The sequence below is a fragment of the Artibeus jamaicensis genome, unplaced genomic scaffold, assembly GCF_021234435.1.
Source record: "Artibeus jamaicensis isolate MK-2021 breed Jamaican fruit bat unplaced genomic scaffold, CSHL_Jam_final contig_2259, whole genome shotgun sequence".
Lineage (NCBI taxonomy): Eukaryota > Metazoa > Chordata > Mammalia > Chiroptera > Phyllostomidae > Artibeus > Artibeus jamaicensis.
Window position 1 is genome coordinate 1,840,457 of NW_026521468.1, and position 26,505 is coordinate 1,866,961.

At 43.9% G+C, this 26,505-nt stretch overlaps 1 protein-coding gene and 1 pseudogene across 4 annotated transcripts; both read left to right on the forward strand.

Moving 5' to 3' along the window:
- Nucleotides 1-105: 105 nt before the first annotated feature.
- On the forward strand, nt 106-26,425 carry NBR1 (NBR1 autophagy cargo receptor). 4 transcript variants are annotated; one of them, XM_037148611.2, is made up of 23 exons: nt 123-213; nt 712-868; nt 1,326-1,397; nt 1,819-1,929; nt 4,661-4,723; nt 5,427-5,445; nt 6,233-6,255; nt 11,324-11,518; nt 12,291-12,365; nt 12,835-13,049; nt 13,993-14,160; nt 14,519-14,728; nt 15,212-15,371; nt 15,470-15,760; nt 16,531-16,680; nt 17,139-17,214; nt 17,735-17,845; nt 18,108-18,275; nt 18,885-19,308; nt 20,038-20,132; nt 20,765-20,822; nt 21,602-21,710; nt 24,410-26,425. In XM_037148611.2, the coding sequence occupies exons 4-23, from the start codon at nt 1,828-1,830 to the stop codon at nt 24,581-24,583; spliced, it is 2,886 nt and encodes a 961-aa protein (XP_037004506.2). In that variant the 5' UTR covers nt 123-213; nt 712-868; nt 1,326-1,397; nt 1,819-1,827; the 3' UTR covers nt 24,584-26,425. The 4 variants fall into 4 exon arrangements, with proteins under 4 accessions (XP_037004487.2, XP_037004525.2, XP_037004506.2 ...); XM_037148603.2 differs by lacking the exon at nt 1,326-1,397; XM_037148592.2 differs by lacking the exons at nt 712-868; nt 1,326-1,397 and having other exon boundaries at nt 106-213.
- Nucleotides 16,340-16,464, forward strand: LOC119052191 (uncharacterized; annotated as a pseudogene).
- Nucleotides 26,426-26,505: the final 80 nt, after the last annotated feature.

The window sequence follows — 26,505 nt, forward strand, 5'->3', positions numbered from 1 at the left end:
GCCCCCGCAAACGCTACCTCAGCCAATCAATAGGGTGGTAACTTTGAGGGACAAGTAGCCAAAGCCAATCATCTTGTCGGAAACTCAGAAACTGGGAACTAGGCCCGGTCTCTATCCGCCATGTTAGATTCACCCCGCAGGGGTAGCAGCAGAGCTGGCAGCGAACGGTCCCTGCAGTGGCCTCAGGCGGCGCCCCCCGGGGGCGGGAAGCTGGTAAGAAAGCTGCTGCGGTTACCTAGGGGTTGGGTCACGTCGCACTGAGAGGGCTTGGGGAAGTTCAAAGGAGGAGCCCTTCGTAGAAAAGGGGCGACTTTTTCCGCTTTTGGGGACAGCCGTTCTTTTCAGTGGCTGGATGGGAAGAGCCGTACTTGCGCTAAGGGGCTGAGGGGGCGGATGCCGCCGGAGGGTTGGAGGGGCCACGGCTCGAAGCGGCTGGCTTCTGCTGAGGGAAGGCTGAGATTCACCGGCACAAACAGGGCCTAGGCAAAGAAAAGGAGCGGATCCTGAGGGTGGTGGCACTTCTGGGACATGGAGTGCTAGGAAACAATAGCTGGGAGACTAACGTGAAGTCTGCAAGAAGGAAGAAAGAATGACCACACATCCTCCTCGCCCCGTCCCTCTCCTCTTTTAAGAACCTCATGAAGTAGCCTCCTTGGGCAGGCACCTCTGGTATTAAAAAGGTGCCGTTTTTCTGTGTTGTCAAACACCCAGCTTTCCAGGTCACACATTCTAACGTCAGGGATATCTTGTACAAGCCTCTGGAGGAGACAGTAATCAAAGCTCAGGTTCCCAGGTCTGCTTCGTCAGAAATTTTTGGTATCCTGAAAAAAAGCAACGTAGAGGAAAAGCTGACTTGTGCCAAGCGAAGGTGAGTCAGTGGCGTGAAGTTATAATAATGCCGTTTAATAAAAGCCGAAGGCCTAGGCGCCAGCTTCATGATTTTATTGTCTTTAAACCTGCAAGGACAGATGGGCCTAGCCATAGATAGCTTTGGTGTTCCCCAAGTTCAAGGTACTTGCTCTCGCTATAAGAATTTTCACATACAAGCCGAACGGCAGTTCTTTACGAAGATCTGGATATGATCCAGCTAAGCTAGCCTCCCCCACTTCCTGTTTTCTCATCAGCCGACCAGCTGGATGAGCTCCAAAGTATCTCAACTGATTTCCAGTTGTATAATTTGAGAAAAGGGGAGGAAGATTAGTTTTCTCGGGACTCGGAAAAGTGGGAAGTGTGTTCCTCGGAAGCTGAAAAGTAAGACTGTTGCGGAGCCCCACTTTTCGGCAGACTGATTTACTCACTTCATTTCCCTGATTGTTTTGCTCAAGATTCTGGGGAGCTGGCAGGGAATTCTTTCCAAGTTTGAAGGACCTTCGAAACTGCCTTCCCTACGACTAGAGGTCAGCAGGATTGCTAGAAACCGGTGTTAATATTTTGGTGGTGAACTTGACTCTAGGTGGAGACAAAGAATGACCAAAAATTGGGGGATAATTGTTTTTGGATTAAAAAAAATTTTGATCCTCAAACCTTCAAGGTCCTTTTAAACGACCTTGTGTTGTTTTGAATTGTTTCACAGGACAGTACTGACTCTGTGGAAAAAAGAATCATTTTAGGTTCTAAAGACTGATTTATCATAATAACTTACATTTGAGTAACATTTTCAGAGAACTTGCACACACATTTTTATTTGATCCTTATAACATTGTGAGGTTGTCATACTCATGGGGGAGATTAAATCCTCAGAAGTATTTGTTGAATATATGTTTGTGCAGTTTACACTCTTTCTAATGTGTTTTCTTTTGCTCTTCCTCTCATCTCTAGTCCCACAACATGGAACCACAGGTTACACTAAATGTTACTTTTAAAAATGAAACTCAAAGCTTTTTGGTTTCTGATCCAGAGAATACAACGTGGGCTGATGTTGAAGCTATGGTGAGTGTTAACTTTTTTAAAAAGATTTTATTTATTTATTTTTAGACAGAAGGGAAGGGAGGGAAAAAGAGAGGCAGAGAAACACCAATATGTGAGAGAAAAAACATTGGTTGCCTCTTGCACAGGCCTGTGTGCCTTGATGGGAACTGACGATCTTTCAGTTTGGGGGACAGTTGCCAACCCACTGAGCTACACCAGTCAGGGCTGTGTTAACTTTGTTTTGTTTCTCCATCCTTGAAGCATAGATCCCCCCACTCCTGCAAAGGTAGCTATTTTTAGCACTGTTGTTTCATAGCTGCAGAGTCATTATAATGATCATTTCTGAGCCTTTTGGAACATTATTTTTGATAAGGATTCAGTATTCACATAGGAGATGTGCTCCAGTAAAGGCAATATTCTAATAAATAAATTTCTTTCAAAGAGTTTAGAAAGGAAAGGTAAAGTTACTAGGAGAGCTAGAACATAGAAAACCTATTAATTTTAGAAACAGTCTGAGGAATGGATTGGTGTGGGCCCCGCCCTAACCAGGCCCCAAAGGAATGTTCTCTCGCCTGAGAGCAAATATGTGCCTGAGAGCAAATATGTTCCTGTGGTTTGTGAGCCATTTTAAGATAGAACTTACGTTTTGCAGGCCCTGGTTGCTTGCTTTTATTGCTAGGTCACAGGTTATTTCAAAGTTGAGCATAGAGAGCTCCTACTGGTGCTTAGACAGAAGCTCAGGGTTCTAGGTGTGGGCGCTGGTTAATGCTTTCCTTCCTCTTCTTTTGCCCTTTGTACTCTTGTTTGGTTTGCAGTCCTGAGTGTTTTACTTCCTGTGTAACTATTTATGTAACAAAACCCTTTGGTTAAACCTGCTTTTACCTGGTTAGCAAAGACCTTTTAACTGCTTGTGTGTTATGGCAAGTGAAAAAAAAGAAATCGTGGAGAGACGGCAAACTGTAGTCCCCTCCAGCCCTCTGTCCTCCAGCAGATAACTTCGTTACACTGTCCCAGACAGTACATGGGTATCCAGAAAGTTGGCTCTGGTTTGTCAGATGATCTGAAAATCAAACAGTTATTTTTTTTCCTAGTAGTTAAATTAGCTGACAGCTTGCCTTTTCTCTTTATTGTAAAATCATGTTAAATTATAAAAGTGTAATATGTGCCCATTATGAAGTAGAAGTGAAACCATCCAAAAAAGTTAATGTCCCTCTGTTGCCCCCCCTCCCTCCATCCATTGTTCCCACCTGTTTGGGGTAATGTTAACATCTTTACGTGTATTTACCCACATTTCCCATGTTCATACAAACATCATGCTGGGATCATATTATAAACATTACAGTGTGCAGCTTCCTTTTTTTACTCAATAATTTTCAGTGAGTAGATAAGAATCCAAGTTCATTTTTTTAAAAGCATAGATTGTCCACAGTATTATTGTGTGGTATTATAATTTAACCATCCCTTGCTGAAAGATTGTTTATGTTTTCTTTTTAATTGAGATATAATTGGCATATTAGGTTCAGGTATGCAGCATAATGATCTATACACATACTGCAGTAAGTCAGTCTAGTCAACATCCATCACCAGACATAGTTACAGTTTTTTCAGCTGGAAGTTTGTACCTTTTAACCACCTTCCACCCCCTGCCTCTGGCAATCACAGTGTGTTCTCTGTGTCTGTATTTGGTTATTTTTAAGAGTCCACATAAGTGAAATCATACGTTATTTGCCTTTCTGTGTCTGACTACTTAGCATAATGCTCTCAAGGTCAAAAGTTTTTTTGTTTTTTTGTTTTTTTTTTAATGTTATTTATTTTTAGAGAGAGGGAAAGGGAAGGAGAGAAACATCAGTGCGTGGTTGCCTCTCACACATCCCCTACCCTGCTGGCAACTCAAGCATGTGCCCTAACTGGGAATTGAACCAGTGACCCTTTGGTTTTCAGGCCAGTACTCAATCCACTGAGCCTCACAAGCCAGGGCTATTCCCCACTCCCCACCTATAAAATAAACTACAAGGAATTGCTCTTTGTATATAACTTATGCACTATTCTGTAGGATAAAGTTCCAAAGTGGAGTTAATGGGCCAAAAGACATATGATGTTAATATTTAATGAATACTGCTAAGTACTTTGCAAAACACTTGTAGCACAGCACAGAAATATAGTAACCTAAATTTTTGACAACATTGGATGTTATGGCTTTTAATGGGTTTTTTTTGGTCATTCTGTTGAGATGACATCTCACTGCTTTAATTTGCATTCTCTTGACTACTATTAAAGTTTAACATCTTTTCATATATGTTAGGCCTATCTGATTTCTTTTTCTATGACATTTCTGTACACTTTTGCCCACTTTACCTGGGTCGTTAATCTTTTATTAGCAGTTTTGCAGATGCTCTTTGTGTATTGCAGATACTAACCTTCTGTCTGTTTTGAGTTGCAGGTATTTTTCCCAGCCCATTGTTTGTGTTTTGACTTTGTTTGTGTTTTTTTTTTTAAATATTTTGTTTATTTTTAGAGAGGGCAAGGGAAAGAGAGAAAGAGAAACATTAAGGTGTGGTTGCCTCTCACAGGCCCTCTGCTGGGGACCTAGCCCTCAATCCACTGAGCCACACCAGCCAGGGCTGTGGTATTGTTTTTAACTGTATGAAATGTTTACTTTTTATGCCCATTCTTTCTTTTATGACATTCAGGTTTCTTTTACAAACTACCTTTTTGATATTTTGATCATGGATTGTGTACATTTCATTTGCAGGTCAAAGTTTCCTTTGATCTGAACACTATTCAGATAAAATACCTGGATGAGGAAAATGAAGAGGTAAAGTATATTATGGCACCTATTGCCAGGTACTGAGAATTAGGGATCTTATCTCAGGACCGGTCAAGGGCTCAGAAAGTTCAGAATGCTGTTTACCTCATTTGTGTAGTGGTTTAAATGTATTTGATAATTGCATGCTCCAAGTTGATAGGTGACATTTGAAATCGAGTTGAGAAATCAGGAAGCAATGCTGAAGAAAAAATTTGAGAGATAACTTAAACTATATAGTAATTTTAAGTTTTAAGTATATCACAAATTGCCACTTAGTTTATAATAATACAAATAATAATGGCCAACCTTAAGTAGTTAACAGTGTGTCAGTTTAAAAACAATACTACGTATAGGTAGGTACTTTATTAGCATTGCTATTTACCCGTGAGGAAGCTGATGCTCAGAGAGGTTAAGTAACTTGCCCAAAGGCACAGAAGCTTGGAAGTAGGGGTTCAGTCCATACCTTCTGGTTCCAGAGCCCAGGCTCCTAATTACTATATTATGCTGCTGCTTAACGTACCTGAAATAAAAGAGAATAAAGTAGTTAGGCAATAAAGCTTCTTAATTATTAGTTACAAGTAGCTCATGGTACTGGAAAAGCTGAACCCCTGACCTGAGATTTTGTACCTATCCTGTGAGGCTGATCCTAGAAACCTGCTCAGTTGTGAGAGGGTTATAATTCACTGTTGTTGTTTTTTGTTTTTTTTTACAGGTATCCATCAATAGCCAAGGTGAGTCAAAAGCCTTCATCTGTTCATGGATGTATGCATTTCCATATACACTTCATCTTGTAGTATTCATTTTTTAGAGTAGAATTGGGTAGACAATAAATTGACATTGCACTCCCTCATCCATGGGTATTACGCTACCTGGCAGATTTTTATTTTAGAGCAATTTTTGTATATCGGTAGGTGCCTTTCATTGGCGCCTAAGGACAGCTTTAATGGGAGGTTCTCTTATATTTAAGATGCTAATCTTCTGAAAATATGCCTCCCAGTTCAACACATATAGCTTATTCTCTTGGTGTCGCATTTGTCTCTGATTTGGTGTACATGTAAATGTCAATTTATAAACAAGTGGTATTCCAGGAGCTGATTTATAAGGTGGCTGTTTAGAGGTTGGAGTGCACTTTCCCACTGGAACAATGTTATATTTGAAGGTTAGGATCCCAGGCTACCCTCCAAAAGCTTATTTTAACCAGCGGAAATGATAGTACTGACACTGTCCACGAACTTCCCTGAGTCCTGAGCTTCACTAAGCCTAGTGTATGGGAGCTGGGTAGAGGTTTCATGACCGGAAGCTTCAGTAGCAAAGAGAGGAATTTAAAGGGGAGAGCTCACCTATAAGTGGCATCTGTTTGCAAGGCGATGAGAAGGAAGTTTGCCAGCCAATACGTAGTAGCTGTTTATACGTAAGCAGTGTAAGCTAGGAATTCTTAAAAGTCAGGATTGGCTGTACTTAATAGAACCTTTTGGGCTGGTGAACAAATATCACAGTATGTATTTTTTGTTCTTTTAGGAGAATATGAAGAAGCACTTAAGGTAATGGTTTTTGCATCTTATTTTCAAATAATTTAAAAATATTATAACTAAAACGTGAACCTGAATTCCATTAGCCATGGGGAGAAACTAATGAATATAAGCAGAGAAAAAGCTAATTTTAGGAAAACTATGATGAATAGGGCGTATCACTCAGCAAGGGGCAGGTCCTAATGTATAGGTTTGTGTTTTTTTTTTAATTGGGCTGCTTCAAAGTTTATTTACTTTTAACTTTTTATTTTTAAAGATTTTATCTATCTTTAGAGGGGAAGGAGAGAGGGAGAGAAACATCAGTGTATGGTTGCCTTTCACACGACCCCTACTGAGGGCTTGGCCAGCAACGCAGGCATGTACCCTGGCTGGGAATCGAACTGCGATCCTCTGTAGTTCGCAGACCTGTGCTCAGTCCACTGAGCTACACCAGCCAGGGCCCTATTTTCTTAAACAATTTTTTTTTCTATAAGCTTTACCACACATTTTACTAAAAGCTTCTTGATTTATGGTCTAAAATGGTATTTGGCAAACTATACCTAGTGGGCTGGCCATATATTTTTATAAATAAAGTTTTATTGGAACACAGCCATTTTAATTTCTCATGTATTGTCTGTGGCTGCTTTTCCGCTATAACAGCAGAGTTGTGACAAACTGTGGCCTGTAAGCCTAGAATATTTATGTGGCCCTTTAAAAAGTTTGCTGATCCCTGATTTAAATAATATCTTTCAAAATTATTGGCCATGGAATGTTTTAAAATGAAATCTTAAGAATCCTTGCCCGGGCTGGTGTGGCTCAGTGGATTGAGCCTGTGAACCAAAGGGTCGCCAGTTTGATTCCCAGTGAGGGCACATGCCTAGCTTTCAGGCCAGGTCCCCAGTACGGGGCATGTGAGAGGCAACCACACGTTGATGTTCCTCTCTCCCTCCTTACCCCTCTAAGATAAAATCTTATAAAAAAGGAAAAAGAAGCCTAATGTGTGAAATAATTGAAGAATAGCTCTTGTCACTGGGTGACAAGTTGGGGATGGTAAAGCCCCATGGACTTGTAATTATTTGGACACTGAAATACCTTCATGGAACCTCAAATGCTCCTTGAAGTAGAGTTTTCAAAATAGGACTTTTAAGATGTTCTTAAAAAAGGAGTGACCACTTAAACGTGGTTTCCAAAACATTATTCTTACCGGGAAAATAAACACTTTACTATAGGATATAACTTGAAGTGTCTCAGGTTCTGGTAGTCTGGTATTGACTTTTTTGAAAAGTTGAGATTAAAATCCATAAAGGAAGACCTACATAAAATTCAATTAAACAGAAAAGTAGTAACCCAGTTAATTTAAAAAATCTCACCTAATAAAGTGCTGCACTGAAAACCTACTTTTGTGTTTTTAATTACAAAACCATTCCTAGTTAACAGTCTTGGCAGAGAAACAGCAGGCTGACATGATACGTCACTTGATTTAATGAAACAGACATTTCTCAGTGTAATTTACCACACCTCTTCTGTTTCAGTGTCATTTCTTAATTCATTTAAAATTGTTTTTCAGTTATAGTTGACATACATTGTTATATTAGTTTCAGGTGTACATCCCAGTGATTAGACATTATATAACTTACTAAGTGGTCATCCTGATAAGTCTTGCACCCTATGACACCATACATAGTTGTTAGACTGTATGCCTTGACCATTGACTATATGCCTTATGCTCTGCTTTTACATCCCCGTGACTGTTCCATAACAGATTCGTACTTCTTAATCTCTTTACCTTTTTCACTCATTCCCCAAACCCCCTTCCATCTGGCAACTGTCAAAATGTTCTCAGTATCTATGAGTGCTTCTGTTCTGCTTGTTTGTTTTGTTTTTTAGATGAAATTGTTGGTAATGTATTTATTGCTATTTTATTGTTTATATTTCTGCCCTTTTTTCCTTCTTCTTCTTAAAAGAAGACCTTTTAACATTTCATATAATATTGGTTTGGTAGTGAACTCCTTTAGTTTTTTCTTGTCTGAGAAGTTCTTTATCTGTCCTATCCTTTTTTTTTTTTTTTCTTTTCTTTTCCACCAAATGGGTTTATTCAGGAACAACAAAGAATTGCAGTTCTGGACATAATGGTCTAATGGTGAACCACACCCAAGTTCAGGAGACAAAGGAGAGGACTGGTTTTGTTTCTTTAAATTGGTTTTAGAGGGAGGGAGAGAGTGAAAGAGAAAGAGACATCAATTTCTTGTTCTATTTATTTATGCATTCATTGGTTGATACTTGTGTGTGCTCTGATGGGGGAACTGGGATTGAACCAGTGATCTTGGTTTATGGGGAGGACACTCAAGCCAAAAGAGGTACTGGCCAGGGCAGGACTGTTCTTTTGAAAGGGGGCTGTTGTAAACAAAGAATTAATTGGAGGGAACTGGGAGTTGGAAGTGTCACAGCTTTTCATTGGCTGAGCTGGAACAGTCTCATTGGTCAGGTGGTTGCTGTGCAGGAAAAGATCCTCCTTTCTGCTGGAGTGGCAGAGCAGAAAAACTTCCTTTATTTTTTCTTGTCTTGGCCATCTTTGGAAATGTTTCTTCTGTCTGGAATTCTCTGCATCCATCCATTCAGGGCTTCAAATATTAACTCGTTCTTTTTCAAAACACACACTGTCCTCGGATTCTAAGTAATAGCTTTCCTGGGTAGAGTATTTCTTGCCAGTCTCTTCTGACCTGCAGGGTTTCTGTTGAGAAACCAGCTCATAGTCTTATGAGAATTCCCTTGTAGATAACTAACTGCTTTTGTCTTACTGCTTTTTTTAAGAAAATCCTCACCCGAAGACATGAGAGAAGGACACTTCTCTTATTGATCTAGAGAATGGGGAGGGGACAGAGAGAAATAGCAATGTGAGAGAGAAATGTTGATCAGTTGCCTTCTCATATGTGCCCCAACCAGGGACCGAACCCGCAACCTAGGCATGTACTCTGATTGAGAGAAGGACCCATGAACCCACAACACCTTGGTTTGTGGGACAACGTTTTAACCAACTGAGCCACACTGGCAAGGGCTCTTGCTCCTTTTAATATTCTCTGTCTTTAATCTTTTGCATTTTAATTATGATGTGTCTTAGTGTGGGCCTCTTTGGGTTCTTCTTATTTGGGGACTCTTTGTGCTTCCTGGACTTGTATGCCTATTTTCTTCGCCAAGTTATGGAAGTTTTCTGTCATTTTTTCAAAAAAGTTTTCAGTTTCTTGCCCTCTTGTTTCTCTTTCTGACAGTCCCATGATGCAAATGGTGCTATGCTTGAATTTGTCCCAGAGGCTCCTTACACCATCCTCATTTTTTTTTATTCCTTTTTCTTTTTGCTGTTCTGATTGGGTGTTTTGGTTTTGATTTTGATTTTGCTTGCTTATCTTCCAAATCTCTGATTTGATCCTCACTTTCATCTTCTCCACTGTTGATTCCTTGTAATGTATCTTCATTTCAGTTAAATGTGTTCTTTTAGAGTTTTGTTCTGTTCTTTTGTTTGGGATGTGTTTGTCTCCTCATTTTGGCAGCTTCCTTGTGTTTGTTTCTGTGAATTAGGCAGAGCTGCTACATCTCCCAGGCTTGGTAGAGTGGCCTAATGTAGCAGGTGTTCTGTAGGTTCCTGGCACAGGCGCCCTGATCACCCAAGCAGGGTGTTCCCCCCTCGCTGTGAGGATTGTGTATACCCCCCTCTTCCCCCCTCTTGTAGTTGAGCCTTGATTGTTGTTGGCATGTCAGCAGAAGGGATTTACCCCCAGGCCAATCACCTGCAAAGGTTGGCTGTGATTGCCTTTCAGCTGTGTAACGGCATACCCCACAGAGCAGGACTTAACTTCAGTGGGACTCTGGTGCCTGCTGAGTTTGCCCCTTGAATTTGTCACTGATGGAGGTGGTGGGGTGTGGTCTAAAACTGTCCACTGTGTGAGCTGACTCTGGGGCCTCCCAGGAGGTGCAGGCCAAGGTCAACTGCCACGTGTTCTGCCCGGAGCCGCCTGACATGAGCTACAAAGCAATCTGCAGGTGGCTGCTACTTGTGCTGGGCTTAGAGGTGTCCAGGAGAGGCCAAGCTGTGAACCAAGGCCAGCTGCTGCTAGTGCCCAGACAGGGGTCAGTAAGCAGAGGTATGGGGCTCACTGAGGCCAGATGTGGCTCACTTAAGAGATTAGGAAAACCTGAAGACTGAGCCAAGACAAGCCATTTGTATGGAAAACCCACTGGAAACAGCTTAGGTGGGCCCCAGAGTTGGATGGGGTGGGACGAACAGTGTGAACCAGGTTGATAGAGTCTCAGATATGACCCCCCACCTGCCAGCTCTGTGGGGAGAGGGCTCATCAAAGGAACAATGGCCCCTGCTGACCCTTTAAGAGGAAATTCCTGGGACTCCAGAAGCCCTGTGTTTCATTTAGCCACAATCCCTACTGGTTTTTACAGCCAGAATTTATGGGGATGTCTCTTCCTGGCGCTGGAACCCTGGGCTGGGGGGCCTGGTATGGGCCTGGGATTCCTTGCTTCTCAGTGGGGACCTCTGCTGCCGAGATATCCTTCCCAATTTTTATCTCCTACACATGGGTCTGGGACCAGCCTGCTTCATGTCTTGGCCTCTCCTACCACTCTCAATGTGGTATCTAATTTTTTAAAAGATTTTGTTTATTTTTAGAGAGAAGGGAAAGAAAGGAGAAAGGGGTGAGAAATATCAGTGTGAGAAAGAAACATTGATTGGTCACTTCTTGTATGCACCCTGACTAGGGATCGAACCCACAACCCAGGCACGAGCCCTGGCTGGGGATCAAGGAGGTAATCTCTCACTTTGTGGGATGATGCCTGACCAGCTGAGCCATGCTGGTCAGGGCTGGCTGCTGCTTTGATTCCCTAGTTGCAGGAGTTTTCATGCAGCCAGATTTCAGGCAGTGCTGAATGATGGTGGTTCTGTGTTTAATTGTCATTTTAATGTGGTGGTGGGAGGAGGCAAGTATTTCATTTATCTACTCCACTATCTTGACCGGAAGTCCTGTTTGAGTGTGTTTGAATTTGCCTTTGGAAAAGGAAATCACACAGTATGTTTCTGTTCCATAACATGTGCTCTCAGATGGCAGTTAAGCAGGGAAACCAACTGCAGATGCAAGTCCATGAAGGCCATCGTGTTTTTGATGAAGCCCCAACCCCAGCTGTAGCAGAAAAACACCCAGTTTCCAGGGCAGGGAAGAAGCCACTTTCACATTATTCTTCACTGGTGAGAGTCTTGGGAGCAGATATGAAGACCCCAGAGGAACCTGCAGCACAGGTGTGGAAGAAATGGACCTGTCTCTACAATTATTTCTCTTTTGTTAAAAGATTTTATTTTATTTTATTTTTATAAAGAGGGGGAGGGAGGGAGAAAGAGAGGAAGAGAAACATCAATCAGTTGCCTTGTGCCCCCAAGTGGGGACCTAACCCACAACCCAGGCATGTGCCTTGACCGGGAATCAAACCTTTTGATTTGCAGAATGACACCCAACCAACTAAGCAATACCAGTCAGAGCACCATATTTTTTTTTTTAAGCTTCGCATTTCATTCTCTCTGGTGTAAGATTTGAGCTCTTAAGAAAGATGGGAGTTATGATGACCATCTCTGCCTTTTTTTTTCCCCTCACTCGAAGATATGTGTATTGATTTTTAGAGAGAAACATCAATTTGAGATAGAAACATTAATCGGTTGCCTCCCGCACACGCTCCAACTGGGCATCAAACCTACAACCTGGACATGTGCTCTGACCAGGAATAAAACCCACAATCTTTTGGTGTACAAGACAATGCTCCAGCCAAACTGAGCCACCCAGCCAGGGCTCTGTCTGACTTTTCGAAACTGGTAACAGTGGTAACTTTTGGAGAGTCAGGCGAATAGAATGACACAGAGACTATTTTTCTCTTATACTTGGTCATACTGTCTCTCTTTTTTTATCACATTTTATTTGACCAAGACCCTTCAAAACTCAAAACAATACATTTCAAGAAAATTATTTTAAATAGAAATAAAAAGTAATTTCCAAGATTTTGGTTTTGTTTTCTTGTCGCAGTTTCCACTTGCTCCCCGTGATGCAGACCAGCCTCAGGACAAGCCCCCGGACTGGTTCACACGCTACCTGGAGACAGTGAGTGTTCCCTGGGGCTTGGGTTTTAGCAACAACGTGTGGGATGTGGAAGAAGTAGAAAACCAAACCCAATTGGCTACTGCCTCTGGTAGCTAATAATTTCCAAACTAGAGTAGTTTCAGTAAAGAAAGCTCTCAACTTTTGCAGTGATATACCAGAAAAAGAACGTTTAATTCTAAGGATGTGAGGGAGGGGGGCAGATCTCTGTGCTTAAGAAGGAAGAAGTTGGAAATTCACTCATCAAAAGGATTTCTTAGGGTTTTTTTGAACCATTTTAGCTATGGGAGAAACATACTTTCTTTTGATATGTTTCTGTTCATTCGGTCAGCAGATATTGGCAGTTTATTATGTTCTTACATTATAGCACAGATGATGAGGTTTCAAGTCTATTTGGTATCTTCATGCCTTTTCCCAGTATTGCACTGAGGGATTTTCCCACCCCACCCCAACCTTCTGTTCTGTGTTCTAGTTCAGAGAGCAAGTGGTTAAAGAAACTGTTGAGAAGCTTGAACAGAGATTACATGAGAAGCTTGTCCTCCAGAACTCATCCTTGGGTTCCTGTCCCTCAGAGGTCTCAATGCCTATTTCAGAGGAAACGCTGTTTTTGCCAGAAAACCAGTTCAACTGGCATATTTCTTGCAGCAGCTGCCAAAGGAGGATCTTTGGCGTGCGTTACCAGTGCAGGTAAGCAGTCACTTGGGAACGAAGAGGTATTAGTAGACCTTAGAGTGGGCCTTCGTGGCATTCTGGGTAAGTAATGGGAAACTGTATGTACTCTTATCTCTGAGCATCAGGTATAGCTTTGGATCAGAGACAGCTATTTTACACCCACAGAAAAATATCTGCAGAAAAAATATCTGCCCTGGCCAGCATGGCTCAGTTGGTTGGAGCGTAGTCCCATAACCAAAAGATCGCCAGTTCAGTTCCCAGTCAGGGCACCTTACCTGGGTTGCAGGCTTGATCCCGGGTTGGGACATGAGCACAAGGCAGCGATTGATGTTTCTCTGTCACATCAGTGTGGTTTTTTTTTTTTCCTCTCTCCCTCTCTATCTCAAATGAGAATGAATAAACCTTAAAAAATAAAAGAAAAGAGCCCTGGCTGGTGTGGCTCAGTGGATTGAGCACAGGTCTGTGAACCAAGGGGTCACCAGTTGATTCCCAGTCAGGGCACATGCCTGGGTTTGCGGGCCAGGTCCCCGGTATGGTTGCTCAAGAGGCAACCACACATTGATATTTCTCTCCCTTTCTTTCTCCCCACCTTCCCCTCTCTCTAAAAACAAATAAATAAATAATAAAAGAAAAGGTATTTGAATAACTATTTGGATTGTTGTGTTCAGATACACATTAGAATTAACAGAGCCAGACAAAAATTATGTTCCCCAAAATAAAGTTAGATTACCAAAAATTATCTGTTCTACTTTCATATCTTTCCTCCTGTAGATTTTCCTTTGAAATAGAGATTAAATGTTACTGTACTCATTTTATTAATGGGGAAAATTAAGACATGGCATGTTTGGGTGGCATGCTCAGGTTACCCACCCAGCTGGTAACAGAGCAAATGTGGAGGTCTGGTCTCACGTTTCTGCACCTCAGGTGCTTCCCACTGTGCCCTTTCTTTTCCCCATAGTCTCTGCCCCTCTTACAATATCTGTGAAGACTGTGAATCGGGGCCATATGCCCATGACTCCAACCATGTCCTGCTGAAGTTGCGGAGACCTGTTGTGGGTTCCTCGGAACCATTCTGTCACTCAAGGTTCTCTACCCCTCGTCTTCCTGCTGCTCTGGAACAAGCCAGGTAAACGGCATATACATGGGACACGTGTTCTCTGTTTGGCCTCTTGGTTTTGGTGACAGGCTGTGAATCACAAAACTACAAATACAAATAGTCTGCTTATTTCCTGTCCATTTCTGGTTGATGTGCAATGATTGGGACAGTTATCCAAAGCTAATGAAATGGAAATGAGAACTGTAGAAAGAGGTTAAGAAACTAAATTATATGCTTGAAACCTATATAACTTGATTGACCAGTGTTAATTAAAAAATTAAAAGAAAAACTAAACTAGAAGCTGACACTAATGGAGACCCCAGGTGGCTCAAAATAGCTTCCGGATTTGTGAGGTTTGTTTTTAATACTGTTCTTTGTTATCTCACAGGCTTCAGAAACAGGTTGACAAGAACTTTCTTAAAGCAGAAAAGCAAAGGCTGCGAGCCGAGAAGAAACAGCGCAAAGCAGAAGTCAAGGAACTTAAAAAGCAGCTTAAACTCCGCAGGAAGATTCATCTGTGGAATTCCATCCATGGACTCCAGAGCCCCAGGTCTCCTTCGGGCCGGCCCGAAGGCCTGCTGCAGTCCAACACCCTGATGTAAGCCTGCGGCCCGGGCGGCTCGAGGTCCAGCCCTCTAGGACTGGAACGTCAGCCAGTTTCCCTCATGTTTATTGGTGGCTCTAACACCCAGACTCTTAAAATTTCTTCTTCTCTGATCCTAACATTTATTTTGACACTTCCTTTGTCGCCTTCTTCAGAAAGATAGAAACCAGTAAGGTCCAGAACTGGTGGGGTGACCTCTCTTCACTGGAGGCAATCTGGATTTGAAGCAAAAGGAGCAAATATTTTAAGCCTGACTCTGCGGCTATTTTATTTATAGATGCTTTTAGTTATTCTCATCGTAGCTTTTTAGCTCAAGAATCAGATCTGTCTTCCGTTTGTAAAAAATGTTAATGAGTGTTACTTTAAGTCGAATGCATTAGTCCATCCTCAGGAGTCAGAGTCTCAGACTGTGATGTTCATTACTTAGAACTGTCACATCCCACAGCAAGTGACTTGAGTGTCTGAATTTCTGTTCAGGCTCCCTTTGCAGCCCTGTGCCTCAGCTACACCGACCCTCAGTGCAGCATTCGTGGATGAGAATTTGCCTGACGGGACTCACCTTCAGCCAGGAACCAAGTTTATCAAACACTGGAGGATGAAAAATACAGGAAGTGTCAAATGGAGTACAGACACAAAGGTATTTCTCCCACAGAAATGTAAAGATGAAGTGATTTAAAGTGACCCAGTGCTCAGCTAGCAAGCTTGCATTCTTTCTCTTGTCACTGTTCGTTTCAGCTCAAGTTCATGTGGGGAAACCTAACTATGGCTTCGACAGAAAAGAAGGATGTTTTGGTTCCCTGCCTGAAGGCTGGCCATGTGGGGATTGTGTCTGTGGAGTTCATTGCCCCAGCTTTGGAGGGAACATATACTTCCCATTGGCGTCTTTCTCACAAAGGCCAGCAGTTTGGACCTCGGGTCTGGTGCAGTATCATAGTGGATCCCTTCTGCTCCACAGAGAGCTCTGATAACATTGAAAAGGGCATGATCAGCCCAAGCAAAGCTGATGATCTCAACTGCCAGAAAGAGGTGAGCATTGGAAGGGGTGACCCGAACCAAAAAAGCCCACTCACAGCTGGTCTTTCTTCCAGAAATCTAGAAAGGCTAGCTTTACCACCCTCCCATCCTCCCTAAAAAGCGTACATTGGGTCTAGTCCCCGGGGGAGCTTTGCTTGTGTACCCTTAAGATCCGGTGCAGGTGACCCTCCGTGCTTTTGTACGTCTTTGTAGTGATGCACTGCCAACCTCTTCGCCATGCCAGGGCAAGGAGGCCTGCCTGGCTGGCCTGTGAGCTGCCGGGCCGATGGCTCTGCTCCTGAACATTCGTCTCTCCTGACTGTCCCTTACATGTGTTCCTTAAATACTAATGAGGTCTTGCCCTAGTTGTTACTTGGTGCAGTTTTTTTTAGGCAACTTCCCTGTATTAGTTGGACACTTTTTTAGATTGTTTACTGTTTAAATTTAGTTACCTAATGGTATTGTCCTAGTTTTGACTATTGTTACTATGGGTAATCTAAGTAGTTGTCATTATGGGAAGCTGGGTGAACGGGGGTAATAAGTGAATTCTGTACTATTTTTGCAACATTTCTCTAAAATTATATTGAAACAAGCTTTGTGCAGTGGCAGTATCGTAGCCAATGAGGTTTATCCGAGACGCGATTATTGCTAATTGAAAACTTTTCCCTAAAACTATATTGAAACAAAAAGTTTAAAACGTGAGGTGCAGCATTGTTTGTCAGCTTGCCTCTCTGAGTTCTGTCAAAGGGCCTAAAATTTGTCCTAATGGTTTTTCTCTGTAGGAAGCTTTTCTTCTGGCTAAAGAAGAAGTTCAGCTTGGTGAAGCAGCTGAGCAGACAGAAGGGAAAGGGACCTGTATCTCACAGAAGACAAAAAACGTTGCCAGCAAGAGGGAGCTCTACATCCCATCTGTGGACCTTTTAACTGCCCAGGTGGAAGATTGAGCATTTTTGAGGGGCAAGGGACAAATACTGGGGAGAGAGTTCTCGCCTTGTTTAAGGGAAAGTGATCCAGCCAGAGACAGTGCCCGGCATGTAGAGATGCCCACCGTGATTCAGTCAGATGCATCACATTGCAAGGAGCTCTGTAGAAACAAGTTTTTAAACTAGATGGGAACTCAGCCTTGTGCTTCACCACAACTTCCCTTTAGTTGCCTCTTCATTTCTGCCTATCGGTTCTCCTTCACCCACACTGCATTTTCTCTCTTTCCTGTCATTTGTTTATTTGAACATCTGATTTCCATTTAACTCCCTTGTTTTCACTTGACTGATGTGAGGCATGAATTTGAACAGAGTTTACTCTATAATGTGGAGCTCAGTGGCTGGCAAGTCCCATGAAGACAAAACACAGCTCCAGCGTGTACCACCTAATGTTGCCCATTTTCCCCCAGGACCTGCTGTCCTTTGAGCTGTTGGATATAAACATTGTCCAGGAGTTGGAGAGAGTGCCCCACAACACTCCTGTGGGTAAGAATGTCCCTCAGTCCACCTCGTTTATTTTATTAACAGGCGTGAAGGAACCATAGCCTATGTCTGGTGGTAGTTTATTCTGAGTAAACGGATGGCAAGGAGGTCTCCCGCAGTGTGGTACCAAAACCGTGCCTGTGTGTCCATTTCCCCTTTTTTCCCTGTTGTCTCTCAGGCAACAATTCAAGTTTGTGTGAGTCCTCTCCACCATAAAGGGACTCTCATCTCCATTTTCCTCTAGATGTCTGTGTCCCTTTGTTCCTTTACATTCATGGTTCTGTCTTGGACATGTCTTCTGGGCCCAACAACTGATTATGCTCCTTTCTGTGTTGATTGATTCACTGGTCTAAGATACTCGCCTAATAGTCTGGAGAAGTTCTTTACAACAGGTCTTGACACATCCCTGGGTTTATTTTAACCCTGTAGGAAGCAAGAAGCCTGTGAGCTGCTGCTTCTGGACACTGACTTGATGACATGATGCCTTTTCTTTGTTGATGGTTCTCCTGTCTTCATTCTCCAGATATGACTCCCTGCATGTCTCCTCTGCCACATGACAGTCCTTTAATAGAGAAGCCGGGCTTGGGGCAGATACAGGAAGAGAGTGAAGGGGCGGGATTTAAAGCACTCTCTGGTAAGGGGTTAAGTATTTGTGAAGTATTTGCATCCTCCCCTTCCATATCACACCCTGTTTTGACACATAACCCTCCTCCCGACTAACCTTACCTTAGTGTGCAAATGGGTTTTCTGTAGCACCTCATTTTTTAAAGCCTCCTCACCCTGACTTGGCACAGCTGGCAGCTGTTCCTTGCCATAGTATCAACACGGGCACAGGACTGGAGAAAGGTTCTCAACGCTTTAAACACCAAGTAGAGACAAGGTTCGTGTCTTTTCAGATTCCACGGCATCAGTAAAGGGGAGGGCTGAGAATATTACTACTTCAGTAGAGGAGGCCGAAGATGACCTGAGCGGGACCCAGTTCGTGTGTGAGACTGTAATCCGATCCCTCACCTTGGACGCTGCCCCAGATCACACCCCGCCCTGCAGACAGAAGTCCCTGCACAGTGAGTGTCTTGAATTCTGGCACCAGGAGGGTGGCGCCTGAACTGTGATGGTCAGGCCTGAGTAGATAGAGAAGTGCTCTTCACAGAGAGTGGAGACCTGGTGACCTTCCTTACAATTCAGACTGGTTGTTTCTTTAGGTTCTACATACTGTACCTAGCTGTTTTAGTTAGTTTCAGGAGCAAAGCAGCCATCATAACTCATTTCTGTACTGACTTGTGGACAGAATTACAGCTGCAGGCCACGGAGGAGCAGCAGCTAGTGTGCTGCGGGGATTATGCGATGAGGGGTCTTCCTGTGCGTTGACAAGAGCTCCTTAGCAGAGACCTCCGTCGGCAGCTGAACTGTCTCCTTTCTCTAGTGGCCACAGTCCAGAGAACAGTGAGCATGAGCAGGCCCTGGCCCGCAACCTGGGCATGTGCCCTGACTAGGAATCAAACCTGGGACCCCTTGCTTTTGCAGGCCCGCGCTCAATCTACTGAGCTATACCAGCCATGGCTCCTCTGGCTTTTATAGTTGTAGCTCATGACCCACAAGGCTTTACCAGATAAGAGGAGCTCCAGGGGCTTTTTTTAGCTCATGTCTTAAAATTGGTTGCTTTCATCCTTTAGTGAAATTTGCCTTACCTGAAGAGGGACCACTTGGAGATGAGAGAGAGGAGATGGTTCATATCACTGAGGAAGAAGCTGTTGTGGAGGAGGAGGAAGATGAGCTCAAAGATGAAGTTCAGAGTCAGTCCTCTGCTTCTTCAGAGGATTACATCATCATCCTGCCTGAATGCTTTGATACCAGCCGGCCCCTGGGAGACTCCATGTATAGCTCTGCTCTCTCGCAGCCGGGCCTGGAGCGAGGAGGGGCTGAAGGCGATCCTGGGGTTGAGGCTGGGCAGGAACCAGTCGAGGCTGGGGAAGGACCCCCTGGAGGGGGAAAGCAGCCCCAGGGGCACAGCATCAGTGACATCCTCATGATCTCACAGACTCTGGACACAGTGCCCCTAGTCCCAGAGGTGGTGGGGCCTCCACCACAACTTCCCAGGTACCATCTATACCCCCCCCAGCTGGCTGTTCTGCGTAGGTGAAATAGACAGGAATCAACTCGATCTCAAAATCCGCTCCCTGCCAGCATGGGAAGAGACTGTTTCCCATTTAAATGAATAAAAGTTGTACTTCCCAGTATTTGTGTAATCTGGGTTCAAAGACATACTTGTCTTAGTTAATCTTAATTATCCGAGTATTATGTGTCTACATGTTGTGACCATCGAGAGCCAGGGTGTTAAACACAAGCATCCCTGTATCCTCCCTCCCTGTTCTGTTGACTCGTGGCCAAAGGTAGCAGAAATGCATCTCTCCTCAACCCGATAAAGTATAATTAGCAAGTATAATCTATTATGAAAAGACAGAGTATACTATAAAGTCAGAAGTTATTGTTAATGCTCTACTGAATTCTACGTCACTGCGCTCTCATAGGATAGAAAGTGGTGAAGCCTTGACTAAAATAAACCACTCTCCCGGGGAGGTGTCTCCCTTTATCAGCACCAGTTGATGCAGGGGGAGGTGACAAGACTGCCACCAGTCTTCCTAGCTTGACTGGCTGACAAAACCAGAGAGTGAGCCTTTCTCACCTGGTCCCTAAAGTCAGACATGTGATCCGGACCAGAAATGTGAAGCTGCTGTAAAGAATTTGGCACAGCTGTGCTCTGTGCTCTGTGTCCCTACCATTACCGCAGGTGCCCTTTCAACCTACTTTCCATGTTGTGTCTTGAAGGAGCCCTCCTTGTGCACAGCTTCCTGGCTCCCCAGGAGTGGATTTACCAGTCACCATGCCAGAAATTTCTGCAGTCCCTGATCAGATCGCAGGAGGTAATGAGCAGGCTGGGCTGCAGCTCTTTTCCTACATTCTTTTTCTGATGGAAACCAGGTAATAGGCACTGTCTTTGTGATCCTTGGCAGTTTTTAGAAACTCGCCCTGTGACTTCTGCTCCTCTAGCATAGTGTTTATTAAATGAGACCTCATAAAGGTGAGCATTGTGCTAGGGTAGAAAAACACAGGCTTTGGAGCCAGACCAGTCTGGTTCTAGCCCCAGCTCCACGTGTCCTCACCCTGTGACCTTGCCGTGGTTTGGCAGGTTTGTGACACCTGCGGGTCTGTTTTCTTGTCTATAAAACAAGGAATATTGCACCTTGAAGTTGTGAGTAGACCCTCAGAAGTCACTTGGCACTCTTCCTCAAAAAACAAAAAAGGACCTAACTAATAACTCAGTGTGGTAGGATTACAGAACTTTTCTAATAAACCAGTCACCTTGCATTGTGTTCTGGACAGTTTCTCCACATCCCTTAAACCACCTGGAAAGGTTTCTAAATATTTTATTTTAAAAAAAGGCTTTAAGCACTGTGGCAAGGTTGCCCCCTGCCCCAGTGGTAGCCTTGCCAAGCGGTAGGGAACACCGGGCACTGTGCACGCTGCATCTAACCAACAGCTCTTTTGCTTCTAGAGCCCAGAGGCTCATCGGGACTTGTAAACAGCAGACAGAAGAGCTATGACCACTCAAGGTAACTGGACCTTGTGCAGCCTCCTCTTCAGAAGCAAGTGGATACTCTAGTGTTGCATCTGCTTAAACAAGCCTCTCGGAGCGTGTGCCGCTCAGAGAGCGGAGGAGGAGAGCCACCATCCCTCCTTGTTCTTACTTCTAGAGCTTGTGAACAGTGCTGAACAGAGGGCTCAAGCTGATGTTCGGAGTGTTCACTTCCACACGGAAAGGAGTGCCCTCAAATGCAGCCCCACCCTTTAGCACCAGAGGAGGAGGCAGGGAGGGCGAGCCCACTGTGCATCTTAGTACCTTTTTCTTAGGCACACCTGCCCTTCTGTCCCAGTCATCTCAGACACAGCTGCCTCTCGGTCCCAGTCAGCTTTATCAAGGTGGGCTCCTCCCTACAGTGTCTGCAAAAACTACATTTCCTTTGGGAGGTGTGTCCCCTGAGGTGATGGTGGGAGCAGATAGGTTGCCAACACCCTGCTGTGCCCTTGAGCACATTAGTTTTCGGCTGGGACTGGAAGCTGGCACGGTCACCAGAGTTGGGAGTTTTCCGCAGTGTCCTGTATCTTGCAGCAGTGGAACTGGGCCCTACCTTCAGCCAAGATTTTTAGCTATGAAATTGATGTCAAAACAGTTACATTCTTTTCTACAACTGATTTTTTCTCAAGGGGATCTCATTTTAAGGATGAGAGCTTAAGGTTATTTTGTAGGAAGGTAATGAATGTTCGCGCTTCGAATGTTCGCGCTTCGAATGTTCGCGCTTCTTTAGGGGGATAACGCTACTTTCCTCCACAGGCACCACCACCATGGAAGCGGCATTGCCGGAGGGCTGGTGAAGGGGGCTTTGTCAGTTGCTGCCTCTGCATACAAGGCCTTGTTTGCTGGACCACCAGTCACTGCGCAGGTCAGTGCCTGCTTTATTTTCCTGGACCACGTTCAAGTCGTCGGGGAGAACAGCGGCTTCTGTCCGCGTTGGAGAGGAGCATGGCATTGTATGAAGCGTAAGCTTTAGGGTTAGTCTTCGGGTGACACACAGTTTCACCACTTTTCTTGCTGTATGACGTTGGCCAGGTCTGTTGAGGGAGGAAAGGCAAAGGACCTAATGTTTATTGAAGAGCTGTTATGTGTAGAGAGCTCTTCAAGTGCTGGCGCTACCAGATGAATAAGACTGCAATCCTGCCGTAGATGGTGGGAAGCAGGTGAGGTAAACAGATGCTCACAGCAGAGTGTAAGATGCTGTGTTGGTGTTCCTGACAGCTGCTGATGTTCTCAGCCCAGTGTGGGCCGCCAGGAAGCAGGGAAGGCTTCCTGGTAGATGGTGCCTGAACCAGGTTCTAAAGGAAAAAAATAAGTTTGCCAGGAAAGTGAAATAGGAAGGGCATTGTAGCCCGAGAGCAGCATGTAAACAGACTTGGAAGTATGAGTCCAGAAGGTGAATATGGGCTAGGAAGAGTAAGAAAAGGCCTTAGCTTCACAAGCAGAAGCTGTGTTAAGTGGTTTGGAGTTTAACAGTAGTGGGAGGAGCCATTGGAGAGTTTTAGGAAAGTAATTAACACGATCAGATTTGTTCATTGTGAAGTTATTCTAGTGTGGAAGCTGGGAAATCTGTTTGGGAATCCATGTGTAGGTGGGAAAAAGGGGTAGGAGAGAAGTAGACAGAAATGGCAGAACTTGGAGACTATGATTAAATGGCTGGAAGCCAAGGTTAAATCCCAAGTTTCTGATTTAGGCAATCACTAGTACCATTCATTAAGAGAAGATGTGCAGGAAGAATGTATTTGGGCAGGAGGAGAAGAAATTAGGTCAGTTTGGGTGGTGCTGAATTTGAGGCACATCCAGGTAAAGTTATCCAGGGTGCTGTTGGGTGTGTACATCTGGGTCATGGGGAAGATTTGGCCCGGAGTTGGTCATTTGTATACAGGTTATAGCAGGAGCCGTGTGGTTGGATGAGATTTTCCAGGACTAATGGGGAAAGCAAGAAGCAGCCTTTAAGGATCATGAAAAGAAGGAGGGCCCCTTCAAAGAAAAGACTGAGAACTTGGAAGCAAATGAGAGTTCTGTGCTGCAGCTTAGGCAAGGGTACCTTAATGAGGAGGACATGGCCAGCAGCGTCAGAAATGGGAACTGAGGAGAGGACTTTGACACCACAAGAATGCCTCACTTTAAAGTGGCTGGGTTGCTCACCCGGCTTGCTCAGTAGCTCAGGTGATGAGAGCATCATCCCTGTGTACCAAGGTTGCAGGTGTGATTCCCGTTCAGGCCACATACAAGAATTTACCAATGAATGAATGAATAAGTGGAACAACAAATCAGTGTTTCTCCTTCCTCTCTAAAAATTAATAAATTTTTAAGAAGTAGCCAGATTACAAAGGGAAAAAGAAAGTGAAAGCTTGGATACATAAGTCAGAGGGAAACATTTTTATTTATGTTTTTAAGATTTATTTATTTTTAGAGGGGAAGGGAAGGAGAGAGAGAGAGAAATATCAATGTACTGTTGCCTCTCATGCGTCCCCTGCTGGGAACTGGCCTGTAACCCAGGGATGTGCCCTGAGTGGGAATCGAACCAGTGACCCTTTGCTTCACAGACCTGTGCTCAATCCACTGAGCTACAGCAGTCAGGGCAGAGGGAAGCATTTTTAAAGATGGGGGGGCGGGGAACATGGGCAAGCCAGTAGTGAAGATTAACAATGAAGATGAGAGGAGAATTAATAGGAAAAGATTAATGAGCTAGAGATAATGAAATACAAAGCAAAGTACACTTGGAAGGATCGGTTTGGCAAGAAGGATGGATAATTCTGAAATAAGAGGGAAGACGGAAATAGTGATTTACACGTAGAGGGAAATGACAGAGATTGCTTAACACATTTACATATTTTCCCATCTTAATACTCAACAACCCTGCCAAATAGGAATTATTCTGTAACTCCATTTTCATAAAGAAGGAGAATTGATACGCAGTACAGTTAGTGAGCACATGGAAGGGGTCAGAGTGTTGCAGGTATTAGGAGGATTTAGGAAGGTTGCGTCTACCACAATGCTTGGCCCAAAGAAGGAGTAAATGAGTGTTAGATCTCTCTTACCTGGATCGCTTCTATGAAAATAATAGTATAGCAATTATTAGAATAACAATTAACAATAACAATTAAAGGATAAAAACCTAGAAGGTAACCTAGGGTGTAATTTTGCAGGCAGTGTTTTGTCCAGCTCTTTTGCATATATGACTAAATTCCCCATACCAACTTCTATAACAGTTTCTTCTCCTTGTATTTGTCCCATCCTCACAATCACCTTTGTTTTCGTAGGGCTTCTAGAGCTCGTTTGCATCCTCTCCTTTATGGGGCCAGAGAATACTTCCTTCTAAAAGTCCCCTCTGAAGCCTGCTCCTCCTAGCTCCGAGGACAGTTCATTAGTTGCCCGTGGAGAACAACCCACACCTCCTACAAAACAGGGCTTTCCCATTCTGACCCCCGATGGCCTGTCAGTAGCATGCGGACAGGAGTGCCGTTCCCTTGCATCTAACCTAGTATTTTGAATAAGTCTGGAAAGATTAGTATGACTTAAATTATATAGAAATGTTATTCTGCTTTTCTTGACTCCACACAGCCAGTTGTTTCTGAAGACCAGACAGCCATCCTGATGGCTCATCTCTTTGAAATGGGATTCTGTGACAGGCAGCTGAATATGAGGCTGCTGAAGAAACACAATTGCAACATCCTGCAGGTTGTGACGGAGCTCCTCCAGGTCAACAACAATGACTGGTACAGCCACCGCTACTGAGAAGTGACCGCGTATTAAATACCCTTGCCTGCTGCTCAGAGACTATCTGTATTGTCTTCGGGGTGTGGGGGAGAAGCCCTTGCCTATTTTTGATCTGATGAAGCTGTGTAGAGCCCATCACTGAGTTGTCCCGACAATACCTGTATGACAGTATTTTTTGGAGCACATGGAAGACGAGAACATGTTTTCACTTCAGACATTTGATGAGTAGTAGGAAGACTGCTTTCCAGTCGATTGGGAGTAGAACGCCTTTCTCCGATTTAGTGCGTTGAAGAGTATATCTTGAACTTCCTATACAACCATTTTTCTTTCTGCTTGTATTGAAGTTGAGTATTTTTCTTGGTTAACGTGGATGTTTTTATGGGGTTATATTGTTAATGTCAGTTTTTAAAAGAAATTAACCCTGAAAGTTGTTTTCAAGAGTTACTCAGAATTTCTTTGCCCGACCCCAAGCCTCATAGTTACGTGGTATTGAGATGATGCCCAGAGCACGATGGGAGTGTTTCTCTTCCTCTCGCTGTCAGAAAGCCATTTCCCTGCAAGACTTAGGAATTGACACTGTTGTTTTCTAAAGGGCTCGTTGAGGAACGAGTCACCTGTCTACCTATCCACCTTATGGGTCTCCGCACTGCAGCGAAAGGGGAAGGTACTGGTAGTGCACTGGTAGTGTGCTACCTGCTAAACCACCCGCACCTTTAGAGAAGTGTCTGTTATAACCTTGCATACATTTTTCTTTTATTTAAGGGAGAAGAAATTAGGTAGTGTGAACTATTTTGGTAATCCTATAGAGGAAAGAAAAAAACTTCTATTAAAGGAAAAGTAAATTTAACAGTCACTTTTTTCTTACGTCAGAGCAGATCTTATTTACAGTAATGGGGGGAGGGGGACAGAAACAGGTGAAAAGGGAAAGGCAAGGCTCCTGCGTTAATCTCAGGAAAGTTCAGGGGTGGGCACATACCTGTGCGTGAGGCACCGGAAAGCCCGACAACTTCATGGATGTTTGGGATCTGTTCCAGGGTACCCATCTCCAGGGAGCTAGGACAGGAGAAGAGGGTGGTGCTTTGCAAAACTTGGTTGGGGGCAAACACTGGAAAAGTTTTGGTTTAACCCCAGGATGAGTGGGGAAGAGCTTGCTTCCTAGGGTGCAGGTCCTCAGTTTTCAGAAGAGCCTTGGGTACAGTTGGTGAAGAAAGATTACAAAAAAAAAAAAAACACTAAGAGAGCCCTGGCTGGTGTAGCTCAGTGGATTGAGCTTGGGCCTGCAAACCAGAGGATTGCTATTCGAATGCTTGGTCCGGGCACATGTGTGGGTTGCAGGCTGGTTCCCAGCAGGGGACCCCAGGAGAGGTAACCATACATTGATACTCTCTCCCTCTCTCCTTTCCTTCCCCTCTAAAGATAAGTAAATAAAATCTTTAAAAACATTAAGATATTTCCATAAAAATGACTTCAAGAAAAACCATCTCACCCCAGCCCAAGGGGGGGCGGGGATAGAAAAAGTGTTATTTAACCTGGTTGGTATTTATAATGAATGATTTTAATTAATCACTAGCCATAATGATGTTTATTTACAGTATAACTCTCAAACGCAGATTAACAAGCTAGGATTCAGAATGCAAGCCAAATGGGCTATTCATTATTTAAAACGTTTTTATCCGGGCTTCTGGGTAGAGACTGAGCGGCAGGATGTGTGTGATTGGGTTGATGTGGGGTGGGACCTGTCTCGGCCCTCTGAGTTGTATTGTAGGGACCCGGGAGGGACCCGGACGGGCTGTCCACCCCGTCGTACTTGTACATAACTGCTGGAAAAAAAGGTGAAATAAAGGTTCTTTGAAACTCCCACTTGGATTGGCTGGTCATTCCGGAAGCAGCGTCCAGAGCCTGAGCGACCTTTGAAGAGCCGGGGCGTTTCTGAAGGGGCG

Excerpts from the sequence above, each read along its gene's own strand:
- NBR1 (XM_037148592.2), top strand. The coding sequence starts at position 121 with ATGTTAGATTCACCCCGCAGGGGTAGCAGCAGAGCTGGCAGCGAACGG. Across the intron at positions 15,761-16,530 it reads ATCTCAACTGCCAGAAAGAG|GAAGCTTTTCTTCTGGCTAA; the intron begins GTGAGCATTGGA and ends TTTTCTCTGTAG. Across the intron at positions 17,846-18,107 it reads GGGATTTAAAGCACTCTCTG|ATTCCACGGCATCAGTAAAG; the intron begins GTAAGGGGTTAA and ends GTGTCTTTTCAG.